Source organism: Harmonia axyridis, chromosome X (genome assembly GCF_914767665.1).
Source record: "Harmonia axyridis chromosome X, icHarAxyr1.1, whole genome shotgun sequence".
NCBI lineage: Eukaryota > Metazoa > Arthropoda > Insecta > Coleoptera > Coccinellidae > Harmonia > Harmonia axyridis.
In genome coordinates this window covers 509,634-536,316 of record NC_059508.1, presented here as the reverse complement: position 1 = coordinate 536,316, position 26,683 = coordinate 509,634, and the positions used below count along the sequence as shown (strand labels likewise).

At 34.3% G+C, this 26,683-nt stretch overlaps 1 protein-coding gene across 1 annotated transcript in view; it reads left to right on the top strand.

Annotated features, from left to right (window-relative positions):
* The window catches only part of LOC123686208 (lachesin-like), a 99,271-nt gene that overhangs the window by 30,392 nt on the left and 42,196 nt on the right, over positions 1-26,683 (top strand). Inside the window, exon 3 of the mRNA XM_045626222.1 lies at positions 25,086-25,198. Coding sequence (XP_045482178.1) covers positions 25,086-25,198 — 113 coding nt within the window. The remainder of the gene's footprint in view (positions 1-25,085; positions 25,199-26,683) is intronic.

Sequence of the window (26,683 nt, the reverse complement as noted above, 5' to 3'; positions counted from 1 at the left end):
GAAATGAGAATCATTCATGAAACTGATTCTAACTTGGGGATCAGAATCGTTTCATTCGATTGCTGGGGCTCATCTATTCGTACTGATTAAATTCAATTGTTCATTATTGAATATAATAAATCAAAACTTTTGTGGAGCGTTTTTTACTAGTTGAAATAATTTTATAAATCCCTGTTGTTGCTTTTTTCTCAATCGATTTCATTCTTTTAAGATTTGATTTTGCACAAAATGATGAATAGGTAAATTATATAGTACTGTTTCGGACCTTTTCGTCAAGGTTGATGACTAAAAATGTTCTATATATTATACTTATATGAAATGCGGTATACACTGTGTCCGTAAAGTATGGAACAAATTTATTTTTAGCTAAACAGACCATTTTAAGGAATAATCCCGATTTTTTATTTCAATTTACCGTATTTTAAAATCATAATCTAACATACAGGGTGAATTACTTTCGAGTAATGACGTCACCGTCATTTTTTTTGAATGGAACACCTCCATTTCGTCTCAATTTTATCACATGATGATTCCAATTGGTACAGGGTGGACAAAAATACAATAGTTTTGTGCGAGCTCATAAAGTAACGCGTAACATTCTTTATTAGTTAAATTAACAATATTATGAAAAATACTTATTGTCTGACGGCAATTGGTTTCAATGTAACACCCTGTAGTTTGTTACATTTTTAGATAAATAAAAATGAGCTGTTTCCAAACATGTTTGGTACTTGTGGTCTAGTAGAAAGAATATGAAAGAAATTATTTCTTATCAATTTAAAAAAAAAACATAGTCGTCTATTCTTTTGGGAAATGCCATCATTTGTTTAGTAATTTATTGGTGTTCAATGACAGTTTACTACAATATTTTGGTATTCTTGAATGTTTTAATTATTGCTTAGATCAAATTTATTATTTTTGTCCACCCTGTATCAATTGGAATCAACAATTAACAATATGGGATATGTATTAGAAACAAGAGTAATTTTTCAGAAACACCTAGTAACTCGAGAATGAAGCAAAATAGTTCTGGGATCCTATCGAATTTGGGACACCCTGTAGATAGGTGAAAATCCATTCCCCTTCTTGTTGGAAATCATACCATCACCAAAATTTCAACTTTCACGTCGACGTATGTGGATAATAAGGGAATTCAAGCTGAATATTAATGACCTCATTCGAAATATGCGTAGAATTCTTGATTTATTCATTAAATGAACCTCAAAAACCTTGCTCATTCATTTTTTCAGACGGAAAGTCAGAGTCATTGTTGAAGACGATTCATAAATCTATGTGTGTTACCAAAAACTATTGTGGCCTTCTCAAACTCCAGATTCAAACCCAACTTTGTTAATGAACCGTTCATGCTTTTTATTTTGCAATTCATCAGTTCATCGAATGCACAGGCTTGAAATATCGCCTTGTACTCTAATTATTGGTTGTAGTATCAGGTATCGTGAATATTATTTAGGAGGTATCTGTAGTTGATTTATATTGACACAGTCATGTATGGCACAGCTGGACTGAATTGTTATATCGAGATTGTACCATAAACAACGTCTGTGTTCGCGACAGAAATACAGCCGTATATTAAAGAAAGTTGATAAAAATCCTGAAGGAGGGATGAAGCTGAGAATGTTCAAAGAGTGGAAAGTGGATTCCAGGAAAACTCACCCCAACATATTCTGAGTTGTTTCATTTTCGATTTTATTCGGATATATCTTGAATGTCTTCAAACGAATCAGCATTCTTTCGTTGAAATGAATTCACAATTGCTACATTCGAAACTTTGGATGATTAGTTTTTAGGTTAGCAATTAATTAAGATGTTGCTCTCAAATGCTGGAATATTTTATTTATGCTGGAATTTGTTTATTTCTTCCTGCTACAAAATGAATACTTCTTGAATGATAAAGTGAAAGTTAAGTAATCAGTTTTCCTTTCTTGAGAAGACTTCAAACTTACCATAACATGCGATTCATTTTCCTACATTAATTAGTTCTTTCAAAACTTGTGGAAATTATGCCTGTAGTTGTTCAATATTATACGAAAAATGAATGGCAACTCAATTTATAATGGATTAATACTGATAGATTGATATTAAACTCTGTTAGAGAGTTACTGTCCCACTCGAATTTTCGTTACCGAAGTATCTCATTTCAGAATATGCGAACATAACGTTTTTTTTATCTTATTTTGAAGATATAGGATTACTAGTTAGCGAAAGGGAGAAACTTTTACAACTTCAATCAACGTGAGGGAAATGTGTAGGTTCTCATATTCATAATAATCATTTCTCAAAAACGCCAGTACCTCTATAACGAAGGCATTTTTCATACTTTTCATCTTTTATAAAGATCATTTCGATGTAAATAATAAATTCATTTTTACATAAAAAGTATTTATTATATTGCAGTATGTTTGAGGTTATAATTCAATGTAGATTTAATGCCTTCAGGTTATCAATGATTTTTGTACAGAAATAATGAAGGTGTTCACTTTCGAAATATGAAAAATATATTATTGTGAGAAGTAAACGAAAATGCAGATGACACGTCTGTTTACCTCAAATTGACGTCATAGTCTAGTTCGTTTTGATTTACATGATAATTGATGTGAATGATTTGAGTTTGCAAAGCTCAGTATGTTGAATGACATATTTTTTTCATTGAATTAACGTATATTGTTCTAGAAATTGTAATCTATGAGACATCAAATAAATATGTAAAGATTTTTCAAGCTGTTGAATCAAATAGCATATTCTGTTTCATATTTGTGAATTGTTGCAATGGACATCCTGTGAACGTAGTTCTATACAAATTTTCACACAAGACTACATGCGTTCATGGAAAACATCAATTTCCTTCGAGATCGTAGCTCCAAAGGCACGAAATCAGAGCGTTAGAAGTTCCTTCAAACAAGATTTTCCCTAGCTAAACAATATTTTCCACGGCTTGAGCTACGTACATTCAATTCCTGCCAACTAGAGAGTGACACTAACGGCTATTTGAATAATCGACATTTTCCCAAGAAACTTATTCCCATGAGTATAGGTTCTTTAGAATTTTACTGAACTTGTTTATGTGACAGGAACTGAAAAATACGATGGATATATCGCAGATTTATGTTGCCTGGCTTCAGGGCCGTCGCTAGCCAAACTGCCGCCCTAGGCAGAGACCCATTTTGCCGCCCTAGGCAGAGTCTCATTTTGCCGCCCTAGACAAAGACCCATTTTGCCGCTTTAACAGAAATTAACTCTGCAGAATGCTAAAAATTAATATTGGATAATCGAGGTCCAGCGCCTGCTCAAGCGTTTCTATCGTTCTATTTTTATGGATTCAAATTTTAATTCAGTAGATGATTTAGGATAAGTGGAATCTAATAAACATAAACGTGCTCAACTGAATTCTGAAGAATATATGATAAAATATATGAATTGAGTTCAGGTTTCAGAACCTTCGTTATTTTTCTTTGATATGATGACTATTTATTCACGACACAAAGATGTTAAAGATTAGTAAATTTGATAAAAAAAATCATCAGTGAAATTCGTTTAAATGAAAAAAATATTTAATTCGTTCTTCCAGTAAATGTAGATAATGTCGCCCTCCATTATTTGCCGCCCCTCTAGAGAGAGCCATGCAGTTTCAGGTTCCTAGTTCAGTTTCGATTTTAGAAAAAGCTTGAAAATTAGTTTTTTTTTTGTTTAAGATTATCGAGTAAAACAATCGGATGATGCGGATGAACCATTATATAATTGGAATGCGCCCACGCTCAACACTAGTCAATTTGATATAAAAATAATGGAGAATATTATAAAATAATGGAATGTCGTACGAAATAATGAAACTTCTTATATTTCTTGAGATGTATCAGTTGGAAGTGATGAAATGGAATCGTTATCTTATATTTTGCATTCCATTCTGAGGAATCAACATTCTGATTAGGGAATTGGAAAGAAAATAATCCAGAACCCCAAGTGGCCATAAAATTCGGCAACGTAAAGAGAACGCCGACAAACCTGATGAGTGCATTTGTTTTTTTGGCGTCAATAACTCGTAAAAAGCACTATGAGGGGATCATGCCACATCTGGATATTTATGAGTATAATGTATAATGCGGACCTTTTATGGTTTTTGATGTTATTTAAATTTGTGGGTATTCCTTCCTGTTGTTGCTGATTGAATTTAATCTCATTTGGTACTTTTAATTTCTACACATGTGATTTTACATGTCATTTTATTTGATCATGCTTGAAATGCCGCCCTTGAATTTTGCCGCCCTAGGCGACCGCCTACCCTGCCTACCCCCTAGCGACGGCCCTGCCTGGCTTGGGCACTTGGGTCTTCAACGCCTCCACTTTTGTCTAGGGTTCGGTTCTGTCAATGTAAAAATGAAAATAGAATTGACTTGGACCTGGCGAGTTCAAATTCGAATTTATGTCGTTTTCCACGAAATTTCACATGCAGATTTTTGATTCAATTCAACTCTCTTCACATTTCCACATGAATAAGTCGAACCTAATCAAGACCTACTCAGAATTTGAAGATAAATGACATTTGAGTAAAATCAAATGTTTTGCAGAATAATCGTGCCTTATAATTATTATTAAATCTGAAATGAAATCAACCAACACGGAATTGGTTCATTCAACTTGAAAGATTGAATGAATATTTTGTTCATTATTACAATGATTTCAATTCAATGATAATAATTAGGACGATTATGCAATTTTGTTTGTTTGTTATTCTTGTAGTACGTGGATTTAATGTTATTTTGGCTGTGGAAATCACAGTATATGGAAATTCACAGGGAAATTGTTGTTTTTTTTTTGGTCGCTGACAGAATTCGCTGGAACTCATCACAATAGCTCCAATCAATGGTGAAATTTTTGAACCGGCGCATACGCCAATTTGTTACTATTCTTGTTTCTATTCGTATTGAAATTTTTTATGTGACAGGAACTGAAAATATGATGGATAGATATCGTGCATTTATATTGCTCAGCTTTGGCACTCGGTTCTTTCGTGGCCTTTATTTTTGTCTAATGTTCAGTTCCGTCAATGTAAAATTGAAAGAGTTGTGACGTGGCCTTGTGAGTTTAAATTCATAATTATGTCATCATTCCACATAATTTTGAATTAATATTTTTGCCTCGATTACTGTCGTGGATATCATGTCCGAAAAAATTATAACATATAGAAATTTACAATGAATTTTTTTTCTAATTGAAATTTTGAAATTTTTGACCCGGCGCATACGCCAATTTGTAACAAGTATTGTTTCTATTTGCAATGGAATTTTCATGTGACAGTAACTGAAAGATCTCTGATTAGCCGAATTTCGATCTCACCTGAAAAATTTTTTGTCCAAAAATTTTCGTAAAATTTTCTATACCTGACCCTTAAAAATTTTTTGAAAAATAAAAGTTCTTTCATGGGAATATTGTGTCATTTTATTGATTGATTCGACTATGTAGATTACGAAAATGCTTGCAGTTGTGCGGTCAGTACATTATTTCATAAATTATAGGCAAAAATATGAAACTTTCAAAGAAAAAATTGATAATTTTCCCGAAGCTGCCACTTCTTCTGGCCATTGGCTACGCACTTGAAACTTCACTATGTTTTAGAGCGGAACTTGAAGTTTGAAAACGTTTTTATTTGAGGGATCTGTGACGAATAATTCAGGAGATATAACGATTTTTAGAGGCAAATTCAATTTTTTCCCAAATTTCGAGTTCAAATTCCCCCAACACCGGGAGCTCTACGAAGAATAGGTGAGCGATGCCATAATTTACGATCTCTGATTAGCCGAATTTCGATCTCACCTGAAAAATTTTTTGTCCAAAAATTTTCGTAAAATTTTCTATACCTGACCCTTAAAAATTTTTTGAAAAATAAAAGTTCTTTCATGGGAATATTGTGTCATTTTATTGATTGATTCGACTATGTAGATTACGAAAATGCTTGCAGTTGTGCGGTCAGTACATTATTTCATAAACTATAGGCAAAAATATGATACTTTCAAAGAAAAAATTGATAATTTTCCCGAAGCTGCCACTTCTTCTGGCCATGGGCTACGCACTTGAAACTCCACTATGTTTTAGAGCGGAACTTGAAGTTTGAAAACGTTTTTATTTGAGGGATCTGTGACGAATAATTCAGGAGATATAACGATTTTTATAGGCAAATTCAATTTTTTCCCAAGTTTCGAGTTCAAATTCCCCCAAAACCGGGAGCTCTACGAAGAATTGGTGAGCGATGCCATAATTTACGATCTCTGATTAGCCGAATTTCGATCTCACCTGAAAAATTTTTTGTCCAAAAATTTTCGTAAAATTTTCTATACCTGACCCTTAAAAATTTTTTGAAAAATAAAAGTTCTTTCATGGGAATATTGTGTCATTTTATTGATTGATTCGACTATGTAGATTACGAAAATGCTTGCAGTTGTGCGGTCAGTACATTATTTCATAAATTATAGGCAAAAATATGAAACTTTCAAAGAAAAAATTGATAATTTTCCCGAAGCTGCCACTTCTTCTGGCCATGGGCTACGCACTTGAAACTTCACTATGTTTCAGAGCGGAACTTGAAGTTTGAAAACGTTTTTATTTGAGGGATCTGTGGCGAATAATTCAGGAGATATAACGATTTTTAGAGGCAAATTCAATTTTTTCCCAAGTTTCGAGTTCAAATTCCCCCAAAACCGGGAGCTCTACGAAGAATTGGTGAGCGATGCCATAATTTACGATCTCTGATTAGCCGAATTTCGATCTCACCTGAAAAATTTTTTGTCCAAAAATTTTCGTAAAATCTATACCTGACCCTTAAAATTTTTTTCAAAGTATATCGTATATCGCAGATTCATGTTGTCCAGCTTTAGCACTTGGTTATTTCATAACCTTTACATTTGTCTTATGTTTAGTTCCGTTAATATAAAAATGAAAAAGTTGTGACGATATATGTCATCACTCCACGAAATTTCTAATGAATATTTCTGCTTAAATTATTATTGTAGATATTATGTTCGGATAATTCCAACATATTGAAATTTGCAGGGAAATTCTGGTTCTAATTAATATTCGAAAATTAGCTTCTGAAGCGCATTCGCCAATTTGCAACCAAAGTATCATCCACAGCGAGTGTTGAAAAATTATCTATTTCAAAAAAATCCAAACCTTCCAGCTGATTGTATGATGGGGAATTATTCCATCGGAGTAGCCCATATTTATAATACGGAAGCATCTCGATATTTCGGAAGCATTGTCCAGTTTATATGATGCCATTAAAGTTGACAGCTCTTCCGTTACAAGGAGTGAAATTCTGAGCATGCTCTATTCCACTGGATCGAATATAGTTTTTCCAACACATAATCGAAAGAATCCGTGTGTAAGTATCCGTTCTCGGAGATCTATTAGGAAATAAGTATTTCTATTCGCGGGCTCCTTTAAAATTCTCACTCACAGCTTCTAATATGGCCCTTTCAGTGGACATAAAAGATCTCGCAAACGATAGGATGTTTCTCAATTCCAGTCTCACCCCCCCTCCAAAACAGAACATAATACTTCTTAAGGAACTCGATGCCATTCGATTCTTTGGAGAGAGATTACTCCAGAACAGTTGGGGGGGATATCTCTTCAAGTGGCAACACCGAGATTAGAATATGTATGTCGCGTAGTGACATGTCAAGTGCAGACAGGATCGTTGTACGTTAGTCCATTGTTTGGAAATCACAGTCATGCATCCATTATTGTTATTATTGCTGTCTGTGGCAAATACTGCTCCTCCACTGGTGCTGATTTGACTCTCACAGTCCTCCAACTTAATCCTACATGCCAGCCCATATACTACGATTCTATCATGTTACCGCATTGAGTTCATCTGTTTGTTGTCTGCACGATCTATACTCACACCCTCACGATCTACTCAAAACCATCCAATTCCTATCAGGTTATCTACTTTTAATTCCAGCGTTGACAAGATTTTTAACAAGTTCGCAGTTTTAATGAACAGAAAGTTCCTTTTGTTGAAATACACGTTTATCGAAGCATATCTGATTGTCGGAAGAAACATCTTCAATTTTACAATTTAGTGTGAGAAAAGTAATCGCGTGATTTTTTAATATTTTTTTTTAATTCTGCAAGTTCGTGTGAACAAACTGATGTATTGAAAACATAGAATTAAATTCAATGCTTTGTTACGAAACATTTCACTTTTTCCCTACTTTCCTCACGATATAAAATTCTGAATCACATTTTTCGAATTTAACTGAACTCTTTCTTGAAATCCACCAATTTTTGGAAAAACCATTGGTGTGTCTACAGCCCATGGAAATTCCGTCCTTCCAGTAGCCTTTTGCGTCATTTCTTGGACGAAATTATTTTTTTTCATCTATTTCAAATGATAAAAGTAGCTACATTCACAACGCAATATCTCACAAACTAATGGTCGGACTGCTGTCAAATTTTAACACGTTGCGTTTGAAGATTGGTACTAACTAAAAATCATATGGATTTAATACTAGCAACGCCAACTGTGCATCAGACCGGGGACTTTTCAATTGGTCTTATACCTAGTACTTCAGAGAAGACTTCATCATTAATATTTAATGAATTAGGTCTCTACTTGAAAAAAAACTCATTATCAAATTAAATAAAACAAATTATTTTCAACAACTATTTCAATGTTTCGAATTATTAATAGTCCTTAAAGACATCATACAACTTCTGGTAAATAAAGAGCAATATTTTCCCTTATAAATTATTGACGTAAGTTAACGAACACTTATTTTCTTTGTTTGTTAATCAAAATCTTATCGATAAGCTATCAATTTTCACATACCCACTAATGATCTCTCACGAGGACGACTCAAGATTGAACCAGCTGAATTACTTCCAACAGCCTTCCAATCACTCAAACGCTTCTCCAATATTTCCATCCCTCATACAAGATACATCCCTACTCAATTCTCGATATAACTTTATCTCACACCCCGAAGCATCAATTGCATTATATGATTAGGAGTTCGATCGAACCCTTTTCGATACATCCTCCTCGTTTTGCGATGTATTTCCTTCGATAAGTTGCAAAATTATACGTCGATTAATTATTTTTGATGTGGTCACAACGAGCTTTAAACATTAATTGAGAAATCCCGTAAACAAGGGGATGGCCACTAGATTCGGGTCTTGGAACCAATAAACGTGTGATATAAAGTTCAGAAAAAAGTAAATGAGGCAGTTGGAAATTTACTTCATGTCCATGAGGGTTCTAGCGTTTTCTGTGAGCTCGAGCCACTGATTCAAGCGAACATTCGATAATAAGTCAATGTCACCATTGTAGAGTCAACGAATTAGTATTGTTGCAACTCCACATTACTAATCCCAGATCATCCTGGCCTTTAATGTGAAACTGTACCCGTTTACGCTCGATATGCTTTGCTCTATGTGAGAAGGTTAGGGAGGACTCCGAGTTCGAACTAGATATTTCCTCGAAAAAATTTGTTTAACTTTGCTTTACTCAACGGACTGTTACTTAAGTGATTCATTATACCCTATATTTATCCATTCTTAACTGTGAATCTCTATGATTGGAGACTAGGCGTAATGAATTCTAACCTAATCTTATACAGGATGATTCACCGGAATGGCCTTCTTGAACTAATCATAATTTTGAGATGAAAATTTGCATATTGGGTTTTGAGATGATGATCTATCTACCTAAAATATTCTTAGATCTCTACAGCTTCCGGTTATACAAGAAACAGACTACTACTTCCTCATTTCAAATGGTTCCTTATTTGGAGATACAAGGTAAATGAGAGATTTCTTAGATAATTTCAAGAGAAAAAAATCTTTTAAACATTTGCTCGAAAGGCACAAATGCTTCTTTTTCGAAATACAGAGTGTTTCTTGTAGTCTGTTCATTGATTCTTCGCAATAGAATGGGTAAATCTAAGATTTTCATAATAGTTTGGGTTTTTACGAGAATAACTAGAGAATTCTTTGAAATTTGATTTGAAGATCTTGTAAAGCGAAGATGCTATGTGAACAAACTAGAAAAGAAAATAAAACTTTAACACCCTGTATCTCGAATGCAAAGCGTTTGCGGGACTTTTTTTCTTGAAATGATCCGTGGAATCTGTCATTTTTGTACCTCCAATTCAGGAACACCCTAAAGAAACCTCAAATTTTGAATTCATCATATTTGTATGGAAAATCGTTTCAGACTTTTGAAACTCATGATAACATTCAAATAATAAGAAATGATAAAATAAATCATAAGATCGACGAAGACCTATTTTGAAAATCCTCTCAGGATCTTCCACTTTTCTAATTTGCTCTTCGGGCTCAATATTTGATCAGACATTGTAACTGAAGCCGTTAAAGGTTTCTGCTTGTGAATAACGAGCCGAATCTGTCATTTCCATCGGATCGATTTTGGAAGGAGCGAAAAAAAGTAAAAATTCATTATTATTTCAACTTAGTCGTCATTCCCAAGGAATGGCACAAGGAGTGAGTGCCAATTCTCAGCTGTCGGCGAACAGAAAATCTGCAATGAATTTGGATATTGTGTCGAGTTAGCGCGTGAGTGGCAAATGTTAGGAGACCAGGTCAGCGTGTATAAAATGTTTCCCAGATTCAAACCTGCCAGCCATTGGGAGCAATGAAATGATGGAAAAGGTTTCCACCACTTTCTCCACTGACATTATTAATAGCCTTTGTCCGTGAAGAAAGATCCCATCGTTTTCACCTGAATAATAAAATCCACAAAGCATTTTTCCGATGGGCTCTAGAAGTGGAGGGGGGAATGGTAGTTCATCCTACTTCCATTGCTCAAGTGAAGGTGAAAAATCGGTATGTGAATGGAATTGAAAATTTTCTTTCAGTGAATTCACACCGGGCTGGGAAAACTTCGGAGCTTCTTGTCGGCAAGTTTGTGAATTGAATAGTAACTAGTGACCCCTCGTTTTTTGAATATAAACCTTCGGAACTTTCTATGTTGATTGAAGGAGAAATATGTAAGAACATCCTATTTAAAATGAAATGTACATGTTGAGAAATTCTCCATTGGCGTATTTTATTCCTTTGACGAGAAGTATAACTTTCAAATCATTCTGTTTTCAACTTTTCCCCTTTTAATTAGTCAGAATATTCCAAATTCATTTCCTTTCATTTGGTGATTCTTTGATGGTCGGAAAATACTTTATTTGATTGTTGATCCTCTTATTTTTGTTGGTATTGTATCATATCTCAGATAATTTAGACGTTATCCCTGAACCCTATCAATTTGATTTTATGAAAAAATGGAAAATGAGAATCAACATTATACAGGGTGGCCATTTGAAAACGAAACAGACGAGATTACAGACGAAATAAAGTTTTTCGATAGAAATGCTCGGACAGGTCGATTTCTGTTTCGAGGGGGACAACTTAAGATGTAGGTTACGGACGCATAGCGCTTCAACCCTTGCTGCTACAACCCCAACCCCCAATTTTTGAATAGGGAAGATGGGGTGAGTGATACCTCAATTTAAAGGTATTTTTATACTGATTTCAGCACAGTAATTGTTTTTTCATTTTATGCATTAGTTCTCGAAATATTCATGCGTTAGTTAGTTAGTAAGGAAGCCACAGTCATGGTTGTTTTGAAGCTCAAAATGTCGATTTTTCACAAAACACTACAAGTGCCATGAAAACACCACTTCATTTTCAAATACTTAGTTAAGAATATTTCGAGAACTAATGCATAAAATGAAAAAACAATTACTGTGCTGAAATCAGTATAAAAATACCTTTCAAATGAGGTATCACTCACTCCTTATTTCCTGTTCAAAATTTGGGAATGAGGGTTGTAGTAGCAAGGGTTGAAGCGCTATGCGTCCGTAACCTACATCTTAAGTTGTCCCCCTCGAAACAGAAATCGACCTGTCCGAGCATTTCTATCGAAAAACTTTATTTCGTCTGTAATCTCGTCTGTTTCGTTTTCAAATGGCCACCCTGTATATCTATGTACCTATGTATGAAATTTTCAGTGTTTTCCACTCTCCCAATCAACATTAAATCAAATTCAACTAAAAATGGGACTTCGTCTAAAAAAATGTTGTTAGTTACGCAATATTGGACTACTCCTTTCGTAAAGTTTAACATAACTGTCAGTTCATCTTGACAGTGTGGATTCGTATATCAGAAAGGAATTTTATTTTGGTGAGGAATAAAAGAGGATTTGAAGTTCACGACGGGGTCTAAACATCCAAAAAGGTTTTTCACGGTCATCTGACATCATTGCAAATCCGAATGACAAATCCTCCAAATCCTTTTTTAGTCTTACGTTTGAGGTTCTGTCAGCTACAGAATTCGGACTGGTGCACATCAGACACGAGAAATATGCCCCATAAAGGGAGTTCGTTCGATATGGCTGACTGAAATTCTGATTCAGTGCACTGAAATGATATTCTTGAGGTGGAGAATGTTTTCCACTGTTCTTATAAGAACTTGCGGGCCCCAAACGTTGCGTGGACTGGATAGAAATCCAGCAATTTAAGTTACGTGCCTCCACACGTGAAAAAATCCACTTTTGTTTCTGTAGAAGAGAATATTATTCATTTCACTTGAGTTAGGTTAAGTGAGGTTAGGTCAGGCTACACAGCGTAAGAAAGAAAACATTCTCAACCCAAAAATTGTGGCTCATGGTCAATCAACAACTTTTTGAATGAATAAACAAAAATAATTTTTTTGAAGACACATGAACAAAGAGGTTTCTATCTCCCGTTGATATATGGATATGTGAAATTTGTTGGAAAAATCGAATAGAGTTTTCCAGTAGGAATGGTAACAATTGAAATGGTCAAATTGTTTCATAAAAATCACCTTTTTTTGCACCTGAACTAACATAAATACTCAGTATTCAATCTGAACATGAACTCAAATTAAGTTATACAAACGAATCCTCATATTGTTGAAAATTTAATTTTGCTGAAAACATAGAATATATCCGTTAAGAGAAGAAAATTAAATTATATCCCCAGCATTTGTGATGTCGAACTAATACTAAAAAAGGGTTGTTTCCGAGAAATTATTTCGAAGTGAAAATGAACATAATGAGAATTTATTATAGTGAGGTGAAAATCATATTGAATTACAAAATAATATGATTTAATCCTATCAAAGCAGATTCTAGGAACGTTATTGTCATTCCTTTATCAGTCAGTCTCATATGCATAAACAGCAGAGATAAAAAGTCGACATTCCCCTGCTGCCTTGTTTGTGAATGACATTAGCCCAAACCCACTATGTTATGTTTATTTAATATATCATAATGATTAATTATCGCAACATAATAGCTGTGACGGCTTTTTTTTCTTGCATTTTTACTCACAGCACCATTTGACGATTCAGTTACGAAGTTCGGTGTTTCGTTATTTCAATTCGATATCGAAATTCACAGACAAAAGCAGAAAATTTTGGTTGAGAAGACTTATGAATTTCTCAATAGGGTCAATAAGAATTGGTCACTGAAAATCTTTTTAGTTTTTCTTAGCTTTTGCAGGCAGCTGGTTTTTAAGCTGCATAAAATTATGACCTTATATCGTTGAAAGATATAAAAAGTAGCATAAAAACATAACTTACTTTTATTGAATTCAGATTGCTGATTTTGATGTACCGGGTTTTTCATCATAATTTGACCCCCCCTTTAACTTTGTTACTAAAAAAGAAACAAAAAAATGTTTTCTACAAAAGTTTCACGAAATCGACTAGTGTTTTTCAAAATGATTTCACAAAACGAAATATATACAGAGTGGGCCTCATATTGATAGCAACTTCATTTTTTGAAATGGAACACCCTGTATATTTTTCTATATTTGACTAGCTCTTCTTCCCCCGATTTCAAATATATAACATATGTTTGGCCTATCTCTCTTATTCTGAGTACCACAGAGTTTCAAATTTTAAGAACCACCTGGCATGCAAGCTGGCAGTTTTCAAGTGGTAGGCTGCGATAACTCAAAATGACCTTTTTTGAGTTATCTCGTTGGTAATTTGACTATATGTCATATCGTTGCCAACGAGATAACTCAAAAAAGAGCATTTTGAGTTTTCGCAGCCTACCACTTGAAAACTGATTATTGAGCAAGCTAGGTGGTTCTTAAAATTTGAAACACTGTGGTACTCAAAATAATAATAATATATTTGAAATCAGGGGGAAAATACCTAGTCAAATATAGAAAAATATACAGGGTGTTCCATTTGAAAAAATGAAGTTGCTATCAATATGTGGCCCACTCTGTATATATTTCGTTTTGTGAAATCATTTTAAAAAACATCGATTTCGTGAAACTTTTGTGTTAAAAAATTTTTTAGTACCTCTTTCAGTAACAAAGTTAAAGGGGGGGTCAAATTATGGTGAAAAACCCGGTACATTGTGCACAATATCAGCAAAGTAGTTCTTTCAAATGAAATTGAATAATTTTCCATTCGAGACAATTGAGTATAGGAATGATTTGACTGTGAAGGAATCGAATACTACGTCCAAAACTAAGAAAAACTCCATTTCTGTTAGGATTTAAGAGGCGAAGATGGCAAAACGTAATCTCAAAAATGGTTTTATATTTGTTAGCATTAGTTCCGACACCTCACACTTAAAACTTTTTAATCCACTGGAATATTCAATTGTCTAAGGATTAGAATCGTTTTCATTGCCTTCGAAAAAAGAGGAAACATTGAAGTGAGTGTTATTTTTAATAACCGTCACCGAGTTCCCAATATTGCCACACGATGCTGAAAAGAATTCTGCAGATCAAGCCAGCAGAAGCCGATTGTAAAAGAGCACAGAAGAGAACAGACACAATCGGGAGAAAGTCATTATGATTTTCTGATGCGGAAGAACGTGAAATTTTACTACACATTATTGCAAACAGATGGAATGAGAGGCATATTCGATGCGTTAAAAATAATTTTCATTCGAGATTTATCTGCTCTCTTTCCGAACTTGGAACTTTGTTCAAAACTCCACGTTTGAAATTTGCATCTCGACGTGAATTGGTATTCCGAACAGAATCTTTTGTTTAGAGCAGCTTGAAACATGATGAAAGAATCGAATAAAAATGTTCGTTTCTGTTTTGGATTGTGAATTATAATAAAAATGCCATCTTGCATGGCTGAACCGAGCTGGCTCTAGAATTCCCTTCGCAGGATTAGCAGTTATTGGGATTCCTTTTTTTTTCCACAACTTATGATAAAATACCCCAAATGCTCGACATCTATAAAAATCTAATTATTTTAAGCGTTGATACTCGAACGAAAATCTATCATGAACACTACAATAATTTTTTTCTAATTGAATTATCATTTACTTGCGTAAATGTACCTAACTAACTTTGCTGTATATACAGGGTGGCCATTTGAAAACGAAACAGACGAGATTACAGACGAAATAAAGTTTTTCGATAGAAATGCTCGGACAGGTCGATTTCTGTTTCGAGGGGGACAACTTAAGATGTAGGTTACGGACGCATAGCGCTTCAACCCTTGCTGCTACAACCCCCACCCCCAATTTTTGAATAGGGAAGATGGGGTGAGTGATACCTCAATTTAAAGGTATTTTTATACTGATTTCAGCACAGTAATTGTTTTTTCATTTTATGCATTAGTTCTCGAAATATTCTTAACTAAGTATTTGAAAATGAAGTAGTGTTTTCATGGCACTTGTAGTGTTTTGTGAAAAATCGACATTTTGAGCTTCAAAACAACCATGACTGTGGCTTCCTTCCTAACTAACTAACGCATGAATATTTCGAGAACTAATGCATAAAATGAAAAAACAATTACTGTGCTGAAATCAGTATAAAAATACCTTTAAATTGAGGTATCACTCACCCCATCTTCCCTATTCAAAAATTGGGGGTGGGGGTTGTAGCAGCAAGGGTTGAAGCGCTATGCGTCCGTAACCTACATCTTAAGTTGTCCCTCTCGAAACAGAAATCGACCTGTCCGAGCATTTCTATCGAAAAACTTTATTTCGTCTGTAATCACGTCTGTTTCGTTTTCAAATGGCCACCCTGTATATGTCCACTTCATAAATTTGAAGCTATAGGGTGTTACAATGAAAATGATACAGTTTGAAATGACACCCAGAAGGAGCTGTTTAAATTATATATTTTTTTGTAAAACATAGATAGTATAGCAAGGAGTATATGATTGAATTTGGAGAAAGAATCCTGAAGGTATTTTCATGTGAACAATTTTTGTTACTTAATTATTATAGTCGTTTTTTGTGTTACCTCTGACTGTTCTTCAATTTTCAATCATTCAATCCGTTGTTGAAGCATGTATATACGGCAAATACGATATTTATCGACAAGATATAAAAAACCAACATGAATCCATAATGAGAAAAAGCAAAAAATGAAAAAGGAAACAAAGAATCGGAGCACCTCAATGGAGGCCATCCCAAATTCATATCATCCATTGGAATACTTATAAATCGTTAAGGAGCGGATGAAGTCGATCTGTATTAGATTCTGGTCGTGATAATGATGTTGGCAAGACGATTTGTAGAATGGCAGCAAGTTGAAAGCGCGAAAGTAGATACAGGAATATTCCAGATCTCTTAAACGTGATTGTTAAGGACGGATGGAATGGAAATGTTATCCATTCAGCTGATAGGATTGATAAATGCTGATTCAGATTGGATCAATCGGTCCTGTGTGAGTTCGTACAATGGGGAAAAATTTGAGTGATAATATATCACTGAGATCTTGAACGAACTCGATTTGTTCCTATATCCTCCGGCTGAATTGACTCGATTAACTTTTTTCCCCTCACAGGCTATTTTCAACGTTCAACAAACGTTGTATCTAATTAAAAGATCTTCCTCACCAGGCAACTTTGAGAGAAGATAGATTTGCTAAGTACGAACATATTTTTTCCTATTAGTATTCGTTTACAACTAACAAGCATAAGTGAACTTCAACAAGTTTATTCAAGGACTTGGAAGTACCGAATCCATGGATTCCACCGTTTGTTTTTTGTAAAGATCATTCTGATGTAATGATCTTAGCATATTTGTTGTAGAAAATGTCGAATTTTGTACAATATTAGGACAACTGAAAATTCCCTAGTCTGATGCACAGATGTAGGTGCTAGTATTAAATCCATATGATTTTTAGTAAGTACCAACCTTCAAACGATACGTGTCAAAATTTGATAGCAGTTCGACTATAAGTTTGTGAGATATTGCGTTGTGAGTGTAGCTACTTTTGTTATTTGAAAAAAAAATGCTGATTCATCGAGACAATGCGCCGTGTCACAAAACAATGAAAACATTGACAAAATTGCATGAAATGGGCTTCGAATTGCTTCTGCATCCACCTTATTCGCCTGATCTGGCCCCCATCGATTTTTTCCTGTTCTCAAACCTCAAAAGAATGCTCGATAGAAAGAAATTTAGCGCCAATGAAGAAGTAGTCGTCAAAACTGAGGCCTATTTTGAAGCGAAAGACAAATCGTACTAGTTCAACTATGTTGAATAATAAAACCGAATTTTGCTTACTATGGTAGACCGGGGACTTCTCAATTGAGCAACAATACAAATGACGAAGAGTCTATTATTCCAACCTTCACCAAAAACACAAATCAATAAAATCCCAATTGATGGTTTTACTCAAGAGCTGATTTTGATAGGACGAAGGATACTTATATTTTCCCATTTTCAACATGACGGGAAAATTGTTCATTCGCTAACGTTACCGAAACGAACATGTTCCAGTTTCAAGGGAACTTGTATGTTAGCAGTATAATCTTCCGGTTGCTTGAAACATAATTTTTCATGTTCAATTGTACGAGAACCGAGATCCGTTGAGTTATTTCCTCATAACGCGAAATAGAGAAGTCAAAGCCGATATTACCCGGTAATAAAAAGAACGAATTAAGTCTACAATTCACGTTTTTTTTTCTCCGGTTGCCAGTAAAGAATATAATATAGGATCCTCGTAAACGGCAAATCTATACGTCCTGCCAGTTCAAAAACGCTAAGGGGTATTAATGTTACTTCGATAGTCTCTGAGAGGGCACAGCATCCACCAGAAAATACAGAGGCCAATGGTGTATTCTTCGAAGGAGATTTTGATCTGGGGATTGCTTCGATATTTTCAACCCTTCCACCGCATTCTGCAATGACTCCTGTCATATTTCTGGTTCTGTTATACACTGTGTCCGTAAAGTATGGGACAAATTAATTTTAGCTAAATAGACCATTTCAATCCTGTAACACGTCGATTTTTATTTTAATTTTCCGTATTTTAAAATAATAGTCTAATATACAGGGTGAATTACTTTCGAGTAATGAGTAATGACGTCATCGTCATTTTTTTTTAAATGGAACACCCCATTTTGTCTGAATTCTCCGATTACTCTAGCTGAGCTGATTCCAAAAATGTATCATATGTTGATTCCAATTGGTACAGGATGGACAGAAATACAATAGTTTTGTGTGTGCTCATAAAGTAACGCGTAACATTCTTTCTCTAATTCTGTGGTTATTCCGTTCATTCTTCCACATCTTGTAGAACAAAATCGTGCGAGAATATATCAGAAACGCACAGTTTTCATGGTTATATTTTATTATTCTATGTTGGCACTCCGAACATTCCGCTATGGCTTTATCTGTCAATTCATCAAATTGCCTTAAAGAAATCAGTTCTGCCAACCAACATTTTTCAATGCAAAAATCACTGAATTATATTTATGGGAATATTTCATTAATTTCAATGAAAATGCAATGAATTAGAGAAAATAATGTATAATACTCGTACAGAAGGCTCATTCTACCACTCGTTCATTCCAAAACTCGCCACTTCGTGGCTCGTTTTTGAATTTTGAACTCGTGGAAGAATATCAATGCCTTCTGCACTTGTATTATAAATAACTATTATCAGTGAATAAGCAAAATTATCAAAAATACTTCTTGTTTAGCGGCAATAAACAAATTGACATTTTACAAAAAACTAGACGAATATATATTTTCTTTTAAATTGATAAGAAATAATTTCTTTCATATTCTGTCTGCTTGACAACCACAAGTACCAAACATGTTCGGAAACAGCTCATTTTTATTAATCTAAAAATGTAACAAACTACAGGGTGTTACATTCAAACCAATTGTCGCTAGACAATAAGTCTAATAATAAGACTAATAAAAAATGTTACGCGTTACTTTATTAGCACAAACAGAACTATTGTATTTATGTCCACCCTGTACCAATTGGAATCAACATGTGATATATTTTTGGAATCAGCTCAGCTAGAGTAATCGGAAAATTGAGACAAAATGGGGGTGTTCCATTTAAAAATAATGACGTTGGCGTCATTACTCGAAAGTAATTCACCCTGTATATGAGATTATTATTTTAAAATACGGTAAATTAAAATCAAAAATCGACTTTTTCAGGATTATTTCTTAAAATAGTCTGTGTAGCTAAAAATGAATTTGTTCCATACTTTACGGACACAGTGTATACTTGAAGCTATCACATTTGGTCTATGTAATATTTTTTGTGCTCTATTATTAAATGAGGTATGCACTGAATATTGGAACTAGAAAAACCTATTCTGCTTTTGGAATAATCCAGAAAAATGAAAATTGAATTTATATGCAAACACTTCTCAATAGATCGACTCCATCACCCAACTTGAGCATAAAAAGTTCCATTGGAAAAAAAATATGTTGGCAGGATGTTCCTATGGAAGTTTATAGGGTTAGGTTAGGTGATGGAATGGATAGATCGGTATAATTTGGTATCGTCAGCGAATAGAAATAACCTTTCACTCACCAAACGGTGAAGATCAGACGTGTGCAGTAGAAAAAGTACTGGTCCAAGAATCGATCCTTGTGGCACCCCGTTCGCAACCTTTTTCTCTTGTGTAGAAAAACGCCACCAACCGACACTCATCATGTCTCTTCATTCTTGAAATCTGTAAAGAATTGGGCAATCGTTAATATAAAAAATCCAGTTAACTACTATTACCGATTTTGAACACATCGTCAATTAGCGAGAGAATTATGGGGAAAATGTTAATTTATATTGATGAGTCTCGGAGTGTATGTAGAGTAGAAAATTTGGAAGGAGATAGAGCGAAGTTTGTAGCGATAGCGTGATATACCGTAGTTTCTCGTATTAATTAGATGAATCATCCAGTTCATCAATGCCGGTTGTCATCTCCGTTTCCTCCCAGGATACGTATATGAGACACCCGCAACTGAAGTGCATGTAATTAACTGGATTCGTCTGACAATCGAATCAATTCAAATTGGCGAAGTCCCGGATTTTTCAACCGATTGAATTTCGAATCGAATACTTTTCCAATTCGGAGTTTTAGAGCCCCAAAATGTAGGGATAACCTCGACTAGTTTCGCTATGATGAATAGCTATTGGAAAGTTTCCTTCGGAAGTGCGAAGTGAAATGAGGAGTGTGGAACGTCGATTTCCCATTTTCGTTAGGGTCTTGGTCAGACTCACGTTCAGGTGGTCGAGGTGCGTATGCTTCCGTCAAAAATAGGTACATTTCCACTCTGGGCCTAACAAGTTAAGTGGTTTTAGCCTCGGTCGCCAGGTAGACCGATCCTGGATTCAACAATTTCGATCTTGATGCTGGGACGCTCTTTACGATACTAACCCTTTTTCGATTACACCTCGATTCATTCAATTTGCATCGACGATATTTTAATATACATACAGGGTGACCAATCGAGATGGACTATTAGACGTTTATGGAAAACTAATCATAATCTTGAGCTGAAGATTTGCATATTGGGGTTTGAGACAATGATCTTTCTTCCTTTAGAATTTTCAGATCTCTACAAAGGGCACACCCCGTATATTATTGCATCATTCGATAGCTTTCCTGACGACAATTTCTGCAATATGCCATACCTTGAGTAAAAACTCAACGGTTCATGAGTTAATGGGATTCTTATTAAAAAATGGTGGCGATGAGGACTCACATTTTTTTGAATAATTCGGCAGAAAAAGCTTCTTTCGAGAAAATTTTTTTTCTTTTCCGATTCTGCAAATACGTAGTACTATAAAATTGTTTGCAGTCTGAACCAAAAATGAGCAGGGTGTTCATAAGAAGATCATGAGCTTGGACAACTCAAATTCATTAAAACTCAAGAAAAAAAAAATAAAAAAGAAACTCGCAGTTTGATTTCCCCTTGATTTTGAAATTTTCTGCGTTATTGTACGTTTTTCTTGAATGAACTTACTGTCTATAATAATTGTCCTCACTCACCGACAGCTAGCTTTCATTATTTAATGTAATTGGATTTTTTCCATCATAACCTTCGAAAGAATTCATTGTTTTCCTAGAGAATCGTTGTATCTTCATCATCACAACTAGCAATTGACTATCGAGACATCATAAATCTAAAATAAAAAAACATATTTCAATCTCATCAACACCATTGGATAAAGAAATATGATTATATGATGATTTCAATTGCAGGTTTCTTGAAAAATGTACATAAAATACCTTGGAAATAACCAACTGAAGAAAAACTGATTGATTCACGAAAATCTCGTATTTTTTTAAATTCTCTGATATGTTACCGAAGTTTCTGGAATTGCTGGTGTGGCAAAGTCTTCTCAAAGAAAATGTTTTTAACGTTTAGCCTCCTTGAATTTATTCTGATTCAAAGAAGATTCGTTAGCAACTAAATTGGTGGGATCTTACTAATGTATTATCGATAAATAGGTAGATTTTCGGTACCCCTTCCTTTCCGTCACCATAGTTACCACCTTAGTTACTATGGTGAAGAGAAGTGAGGGATATCTACCGATCTTTAACGAATGAATCGATAATAAATTAGAAAGATCCTACTACCCAGCAAATATTGAACTGACACCTGATGAATGTTCGATAATGGGAAACCGAAAATTGCAGCATATAATTCTTGCCAACTGATCGATGATAAAAATATCATAGGAATAATAATAATATTTCTATTTATGAGATTGTATTCGCTTGTGACTTGAATTGACTGGTTTGTTGTTTTACACCTCAACAGAAATATGTAAAGGAGTTCATACACACTAATTTTTACTCTAGCATCTCAAAATTTTCGAGAATTTTCATAAAGAAATCAGAAAATTAAACTGACACCTCGAAATGATTCTGTTAATTCAAAATTAGGCAACTCGCATTAGACAGCTAACAAATTGAGACTCCATCCGTTTAGTTTTGGCGATAAAAATGCTGTTTTCAATGAATTTATATACAGGGTGATTCACCGGAATGGCCTATTGGACGTTTATGGAAAACTATTCATAATTTCAAGCTGAAAATTGGAATATTGGGGTTTGAGACAGCAAATGAGTCATACCAACACGTTCTCCAAGGTTCACGTCTCATTTGGAAACACCCTGTATAATCATTGAACAATTAAAGTCTTTTCGGTTTATTCGATTCATATCACCCTCAAAAGCCCCACCTCTGAAGATGTAAATGAAAAAGAAATAACCAAATACGCTGATTCTATGAAAATTGAATGAAAGATTATCTCTTGATTGAGTGAATGATCGAAAATGGTCATGACTGATGTCAGTTTTGGGGTGAAAATCCCAAGGGATCCCTCCCCTTCGAATTCTATTTTCAATTGACCCTAAAAATCATATCATGAAGCGATGAAGGGTAAAAGCCCTGTGCGTGGATTCATATTCTTTACCAGGTTCGTTGTTTCAGACATGCGAAATATTTCGAGTACCCCCCACCAGTTAATTCCAGACATATTTGTTATTTACTGTGAGCTCATCCCCTTCCAAACCTTATTTATTACTTTAACCCCGAAAATTATAGATGTGTCAAGAACATTATCCGTTTGGATGATCCTGCTGCAATTCTCTTCACTTGGGGGTGGTAAATACTGTGTGGTGCAATGAAAGAAGAGCCGAAAAAAAAATTTGAATTTAGGAAATATCTTTAGTATATTATAAAATTATTGATGCACCAGAGAACTGAAGAGGAACATTATGAATTTAAATTTGTGTTCTTCGGATCTGTTCATTCAAATTTACGATTTTTCTTCAGAAAACACTTGAAATGAATTAATAGAATACCTTTTAGGAGTAGGAGCCATTCTACCTATTATTCCAAACGAAGGAGAGTCCTACTCCTCATGAGGTAATATACGCCTTTTTAAGTTTGGGATGAATATTTTCCCTTAATAGAATTCATGGATATTGCCAAAGAATTGCAAACTTTCAGGAGTTCCCGAATAAAACTTGGCCTATTCTTTTTTCCCCAGACTTTAAGAGATTAATTACCTAATAAATTGATAAATTCGCTCCCGGAAGTTTTTTTTCTGAACTTTAGTCACTATGAACAGTTGAATGTCCCTGTACCCCAGTAGGAATGTATATCAATCAAACTGAAATTAATTCATTGAGTCTACAATTGGGATGAGTGTTTTGAAAAGAATTATTGAAGTTCATTGTGGTTTTGCTCATGGTCGTAAAAAAAAGTTGGAACGAACATGTAAAAACGCAATGAAAATGTTAACTGCTGAATAGTTCTCTTCTATGGAAAGTTATTATTTCATAAAAAAATAATTTGAGCTTATTTTTATATTGTTTGCTGAAGGATACTAGTACTTCAAATATTTTTCAAAAAGAACTATACAGGCCTATTATCTATACGTTTATGGGAAACTAATCATAATTTTGAGCTGAAAATTTGCATATTGGGGTTGAGACAATGATCTTTCTTTATAAATTATTTTCAGATCTATACAACTTTCGCTTATACCGGAAACAGACTACTGCTTTCTTATTTCAAATGGCCCATTGAATTTGGTTGTACAGGGTGGGCAAATTTCGATGTTTTAGCTCTACAACTTTTCAACCAGAGGAGATAGACAAAATCTGATACCCCATTCTCGATCTCTTTTTTTGAAAAACTAACAAGGGTAGAATTCATTTTTGGCCACCTTCTTTTGTTTTCGAGTTATAAGCGAAAATTGGAAAAATGGCGATAACGAAAAACATTTATATCTCCGCTGATACTGATGGTAGAGCTCTAAAATCAAAACATTATACCTGCACTTCTTAACGTAGAATCCAGTGGCGTTCTTGTCTTTTCAAAGGTGTTTTTTATTACGAAGATATGACCCACAGTTATGTTTTTTCAAAAGGGAATACTAGATTTCTGTGCCAAGTTTTGAATGCTTAATTTTTCCTGATTTCAAAAATATATAACATCGTATGGTTTGTATTAAAATAAATAACAGAAAATGGTCAAAAAACTGTTTTTACCTAAAAGTCTCAATATTTCTATGGTTTCAACTGTTGATGAGCACAAAAAATTTAAGCTTTCTATAAAAAGAGCAGCGTCATTCCGTCAATCTGATGATTTCTATGCTTTTTACTCATTTCTTCAAAACTCGAATCTAGATATATTTTATAAAAATAGTTTCGAAAATCTGAATGAACTTGGAAAAAATTTCCTAGGTTGCTTGAACACAGTTTCAAATATTCATTTATTGAATTCGGTGCGAAATATCGAGAAGATGTGTCCACTGTTGTCATTATTAGGTCAAATATTATTTCTTGTTTATTCCATTCGTAACAAAATAAGGTGGCCAAAAATGAATACTACCCTCGTTAGCTTCTCAGAAAAAGAGACCGAGAATAGGGTATCAGATTTCTCTGGTTAAAAAGTTGTAGTGCTAAAACATCGAAATTTGCCCACCCTGTACACTGATCGAAAAGCAGAATTCGGACGTAAACATTTTGTGGTTGTAAAAATATTTGTCTCGTAAGATATATTTTTGTTTGAACAAGATGCGACCAAAATTCCCCGATGTTTCAGTCAGAATAAAGTTCGAAATATTTAATAATCCGAATTCCGCAGTAGATCAGTCTCATCTCCGAGAAAGTGACACTAGGACTGTTTGAGTTACCATGTAAGAGCAATTCCGTAAACGAGACACGTCCCTTTGCCATCCCCTCGAATATTCCTTGAATATCTTTAGTTTCACTTCAGTTATCGCGTTGCCGATGTCTATGCTGTTATCTCTTCCTTTGTTACAGGTCAACTGATCGATCCAGAACCAGAGTTCCTAGCACCTCTGGAGAACCACACCGTAACCCAGGGTCGAGATGTCTTCTTCACCTGTGTTGTCAATCATCTTTCATCCTTCAAGGTAATTCAATTTCATATATCCTGAAATTAAACAGACACGGTTATAAATCACATATTAGAAGCATGCTATTTGACGCATAAACGAAAGCGTTTGAATTGGTTATTGATTCAAACGTTTTCTTTCGAAGAAATAATTTTTATGCCAGTCATATAATTCTTATAAGCGCCATCCCATATATCGGGTGTCCCAAGGTGAGTGGCCTATTAGATTATTATGGAAACTATTGATGGTACAGATTTCAAATTTTGTGAATAGATATTTGGTCATGTAAGGTACATTTTTAAAATAATTCCACATTTCCAGTGTTGCCGGATGTACGACAATTTGGCAACAACTTTGTTATTTTGAATGGGACATCCGGTATTTCTATTTTATTTATGATACTCCATAAAATATTAAAACTATTCACTCTCACTTTTCCTCCCCTATCTTTAACGGTTTTTGAGTTATTAATTATTTTTCGAAATTTTAGATCAAATTGGCGTATTACGAAAATGGCTCTAGTTCGCTCAATATTTGAGATTTAAGTCAGAAATTTTGCAAGTCGTTAGATATTGATCTGACCTGTGTCACTGCTTTCGAATTATGGTTGTCAATAATACAGGACGGACCAAAAAAAATCATCATTTGCCAAGTTAAAAAATTGTAAAAAAGTCAATTTTTTCAAATTAGACACCTAGTATATTTTTCAATTTTTGGAATCAGTACAACACACTCTACAATTTTTTTATTCACGTCCCTATACCTATCTCAACTGGATTCCGAGTTATATGCGTTATATGTGTATATCTTTCTTGAGCCATTATTTATAGAAAAACCTCGGAACAAAACACCTGTTAGGCAATAATTTTTTATTTAGACATTTATGGATTGAACTGATTCATTGATATATCGATCTATGAACGACATAGAGAAAATAACAATACAAAAGAAATTAACTTATTGAATCAATGTGAAATCTAATAAACGCATATAACTCGGAATCCAGTTGAGATAGGTATAGGGACGTTAATAGAAAAATTGTAGAGTGTGTTGTACTGATTCCAAAAATTGAAAAATATACTAGGTGTCTAATTTGAAAAAATTGACTTTTTTACAATTTTTTAACTTGGCAAATGATGATTTTTTTTGGTCCGTCCTGTATTATTGACAACCATAATTCGAAAGCAGTGACACAGGTCAGATCAATATCTAACGACTTGCAAAATTTCTGACTTAAATCTCAAATATTGAGCGAACTAGAGCCATTTTCGTAATACGCCGATTTGATCTAAAATTTCGAAAAATAATTAATAACTCAAAAACCGTTGAAGATAGGGGTGGAAAAGTAAGAGTGAATAGATTTAATATTTTATGGAGTATCATGAAAAAAATAGAAATACCGGATGTCCCATTCAAAATAACAAAGTTGTTGCCAAATTGTCGTACATCCGGCAACACTGGAAATGTGGAATTATTTTAAAAATGTACCTTACATGGCCAAAT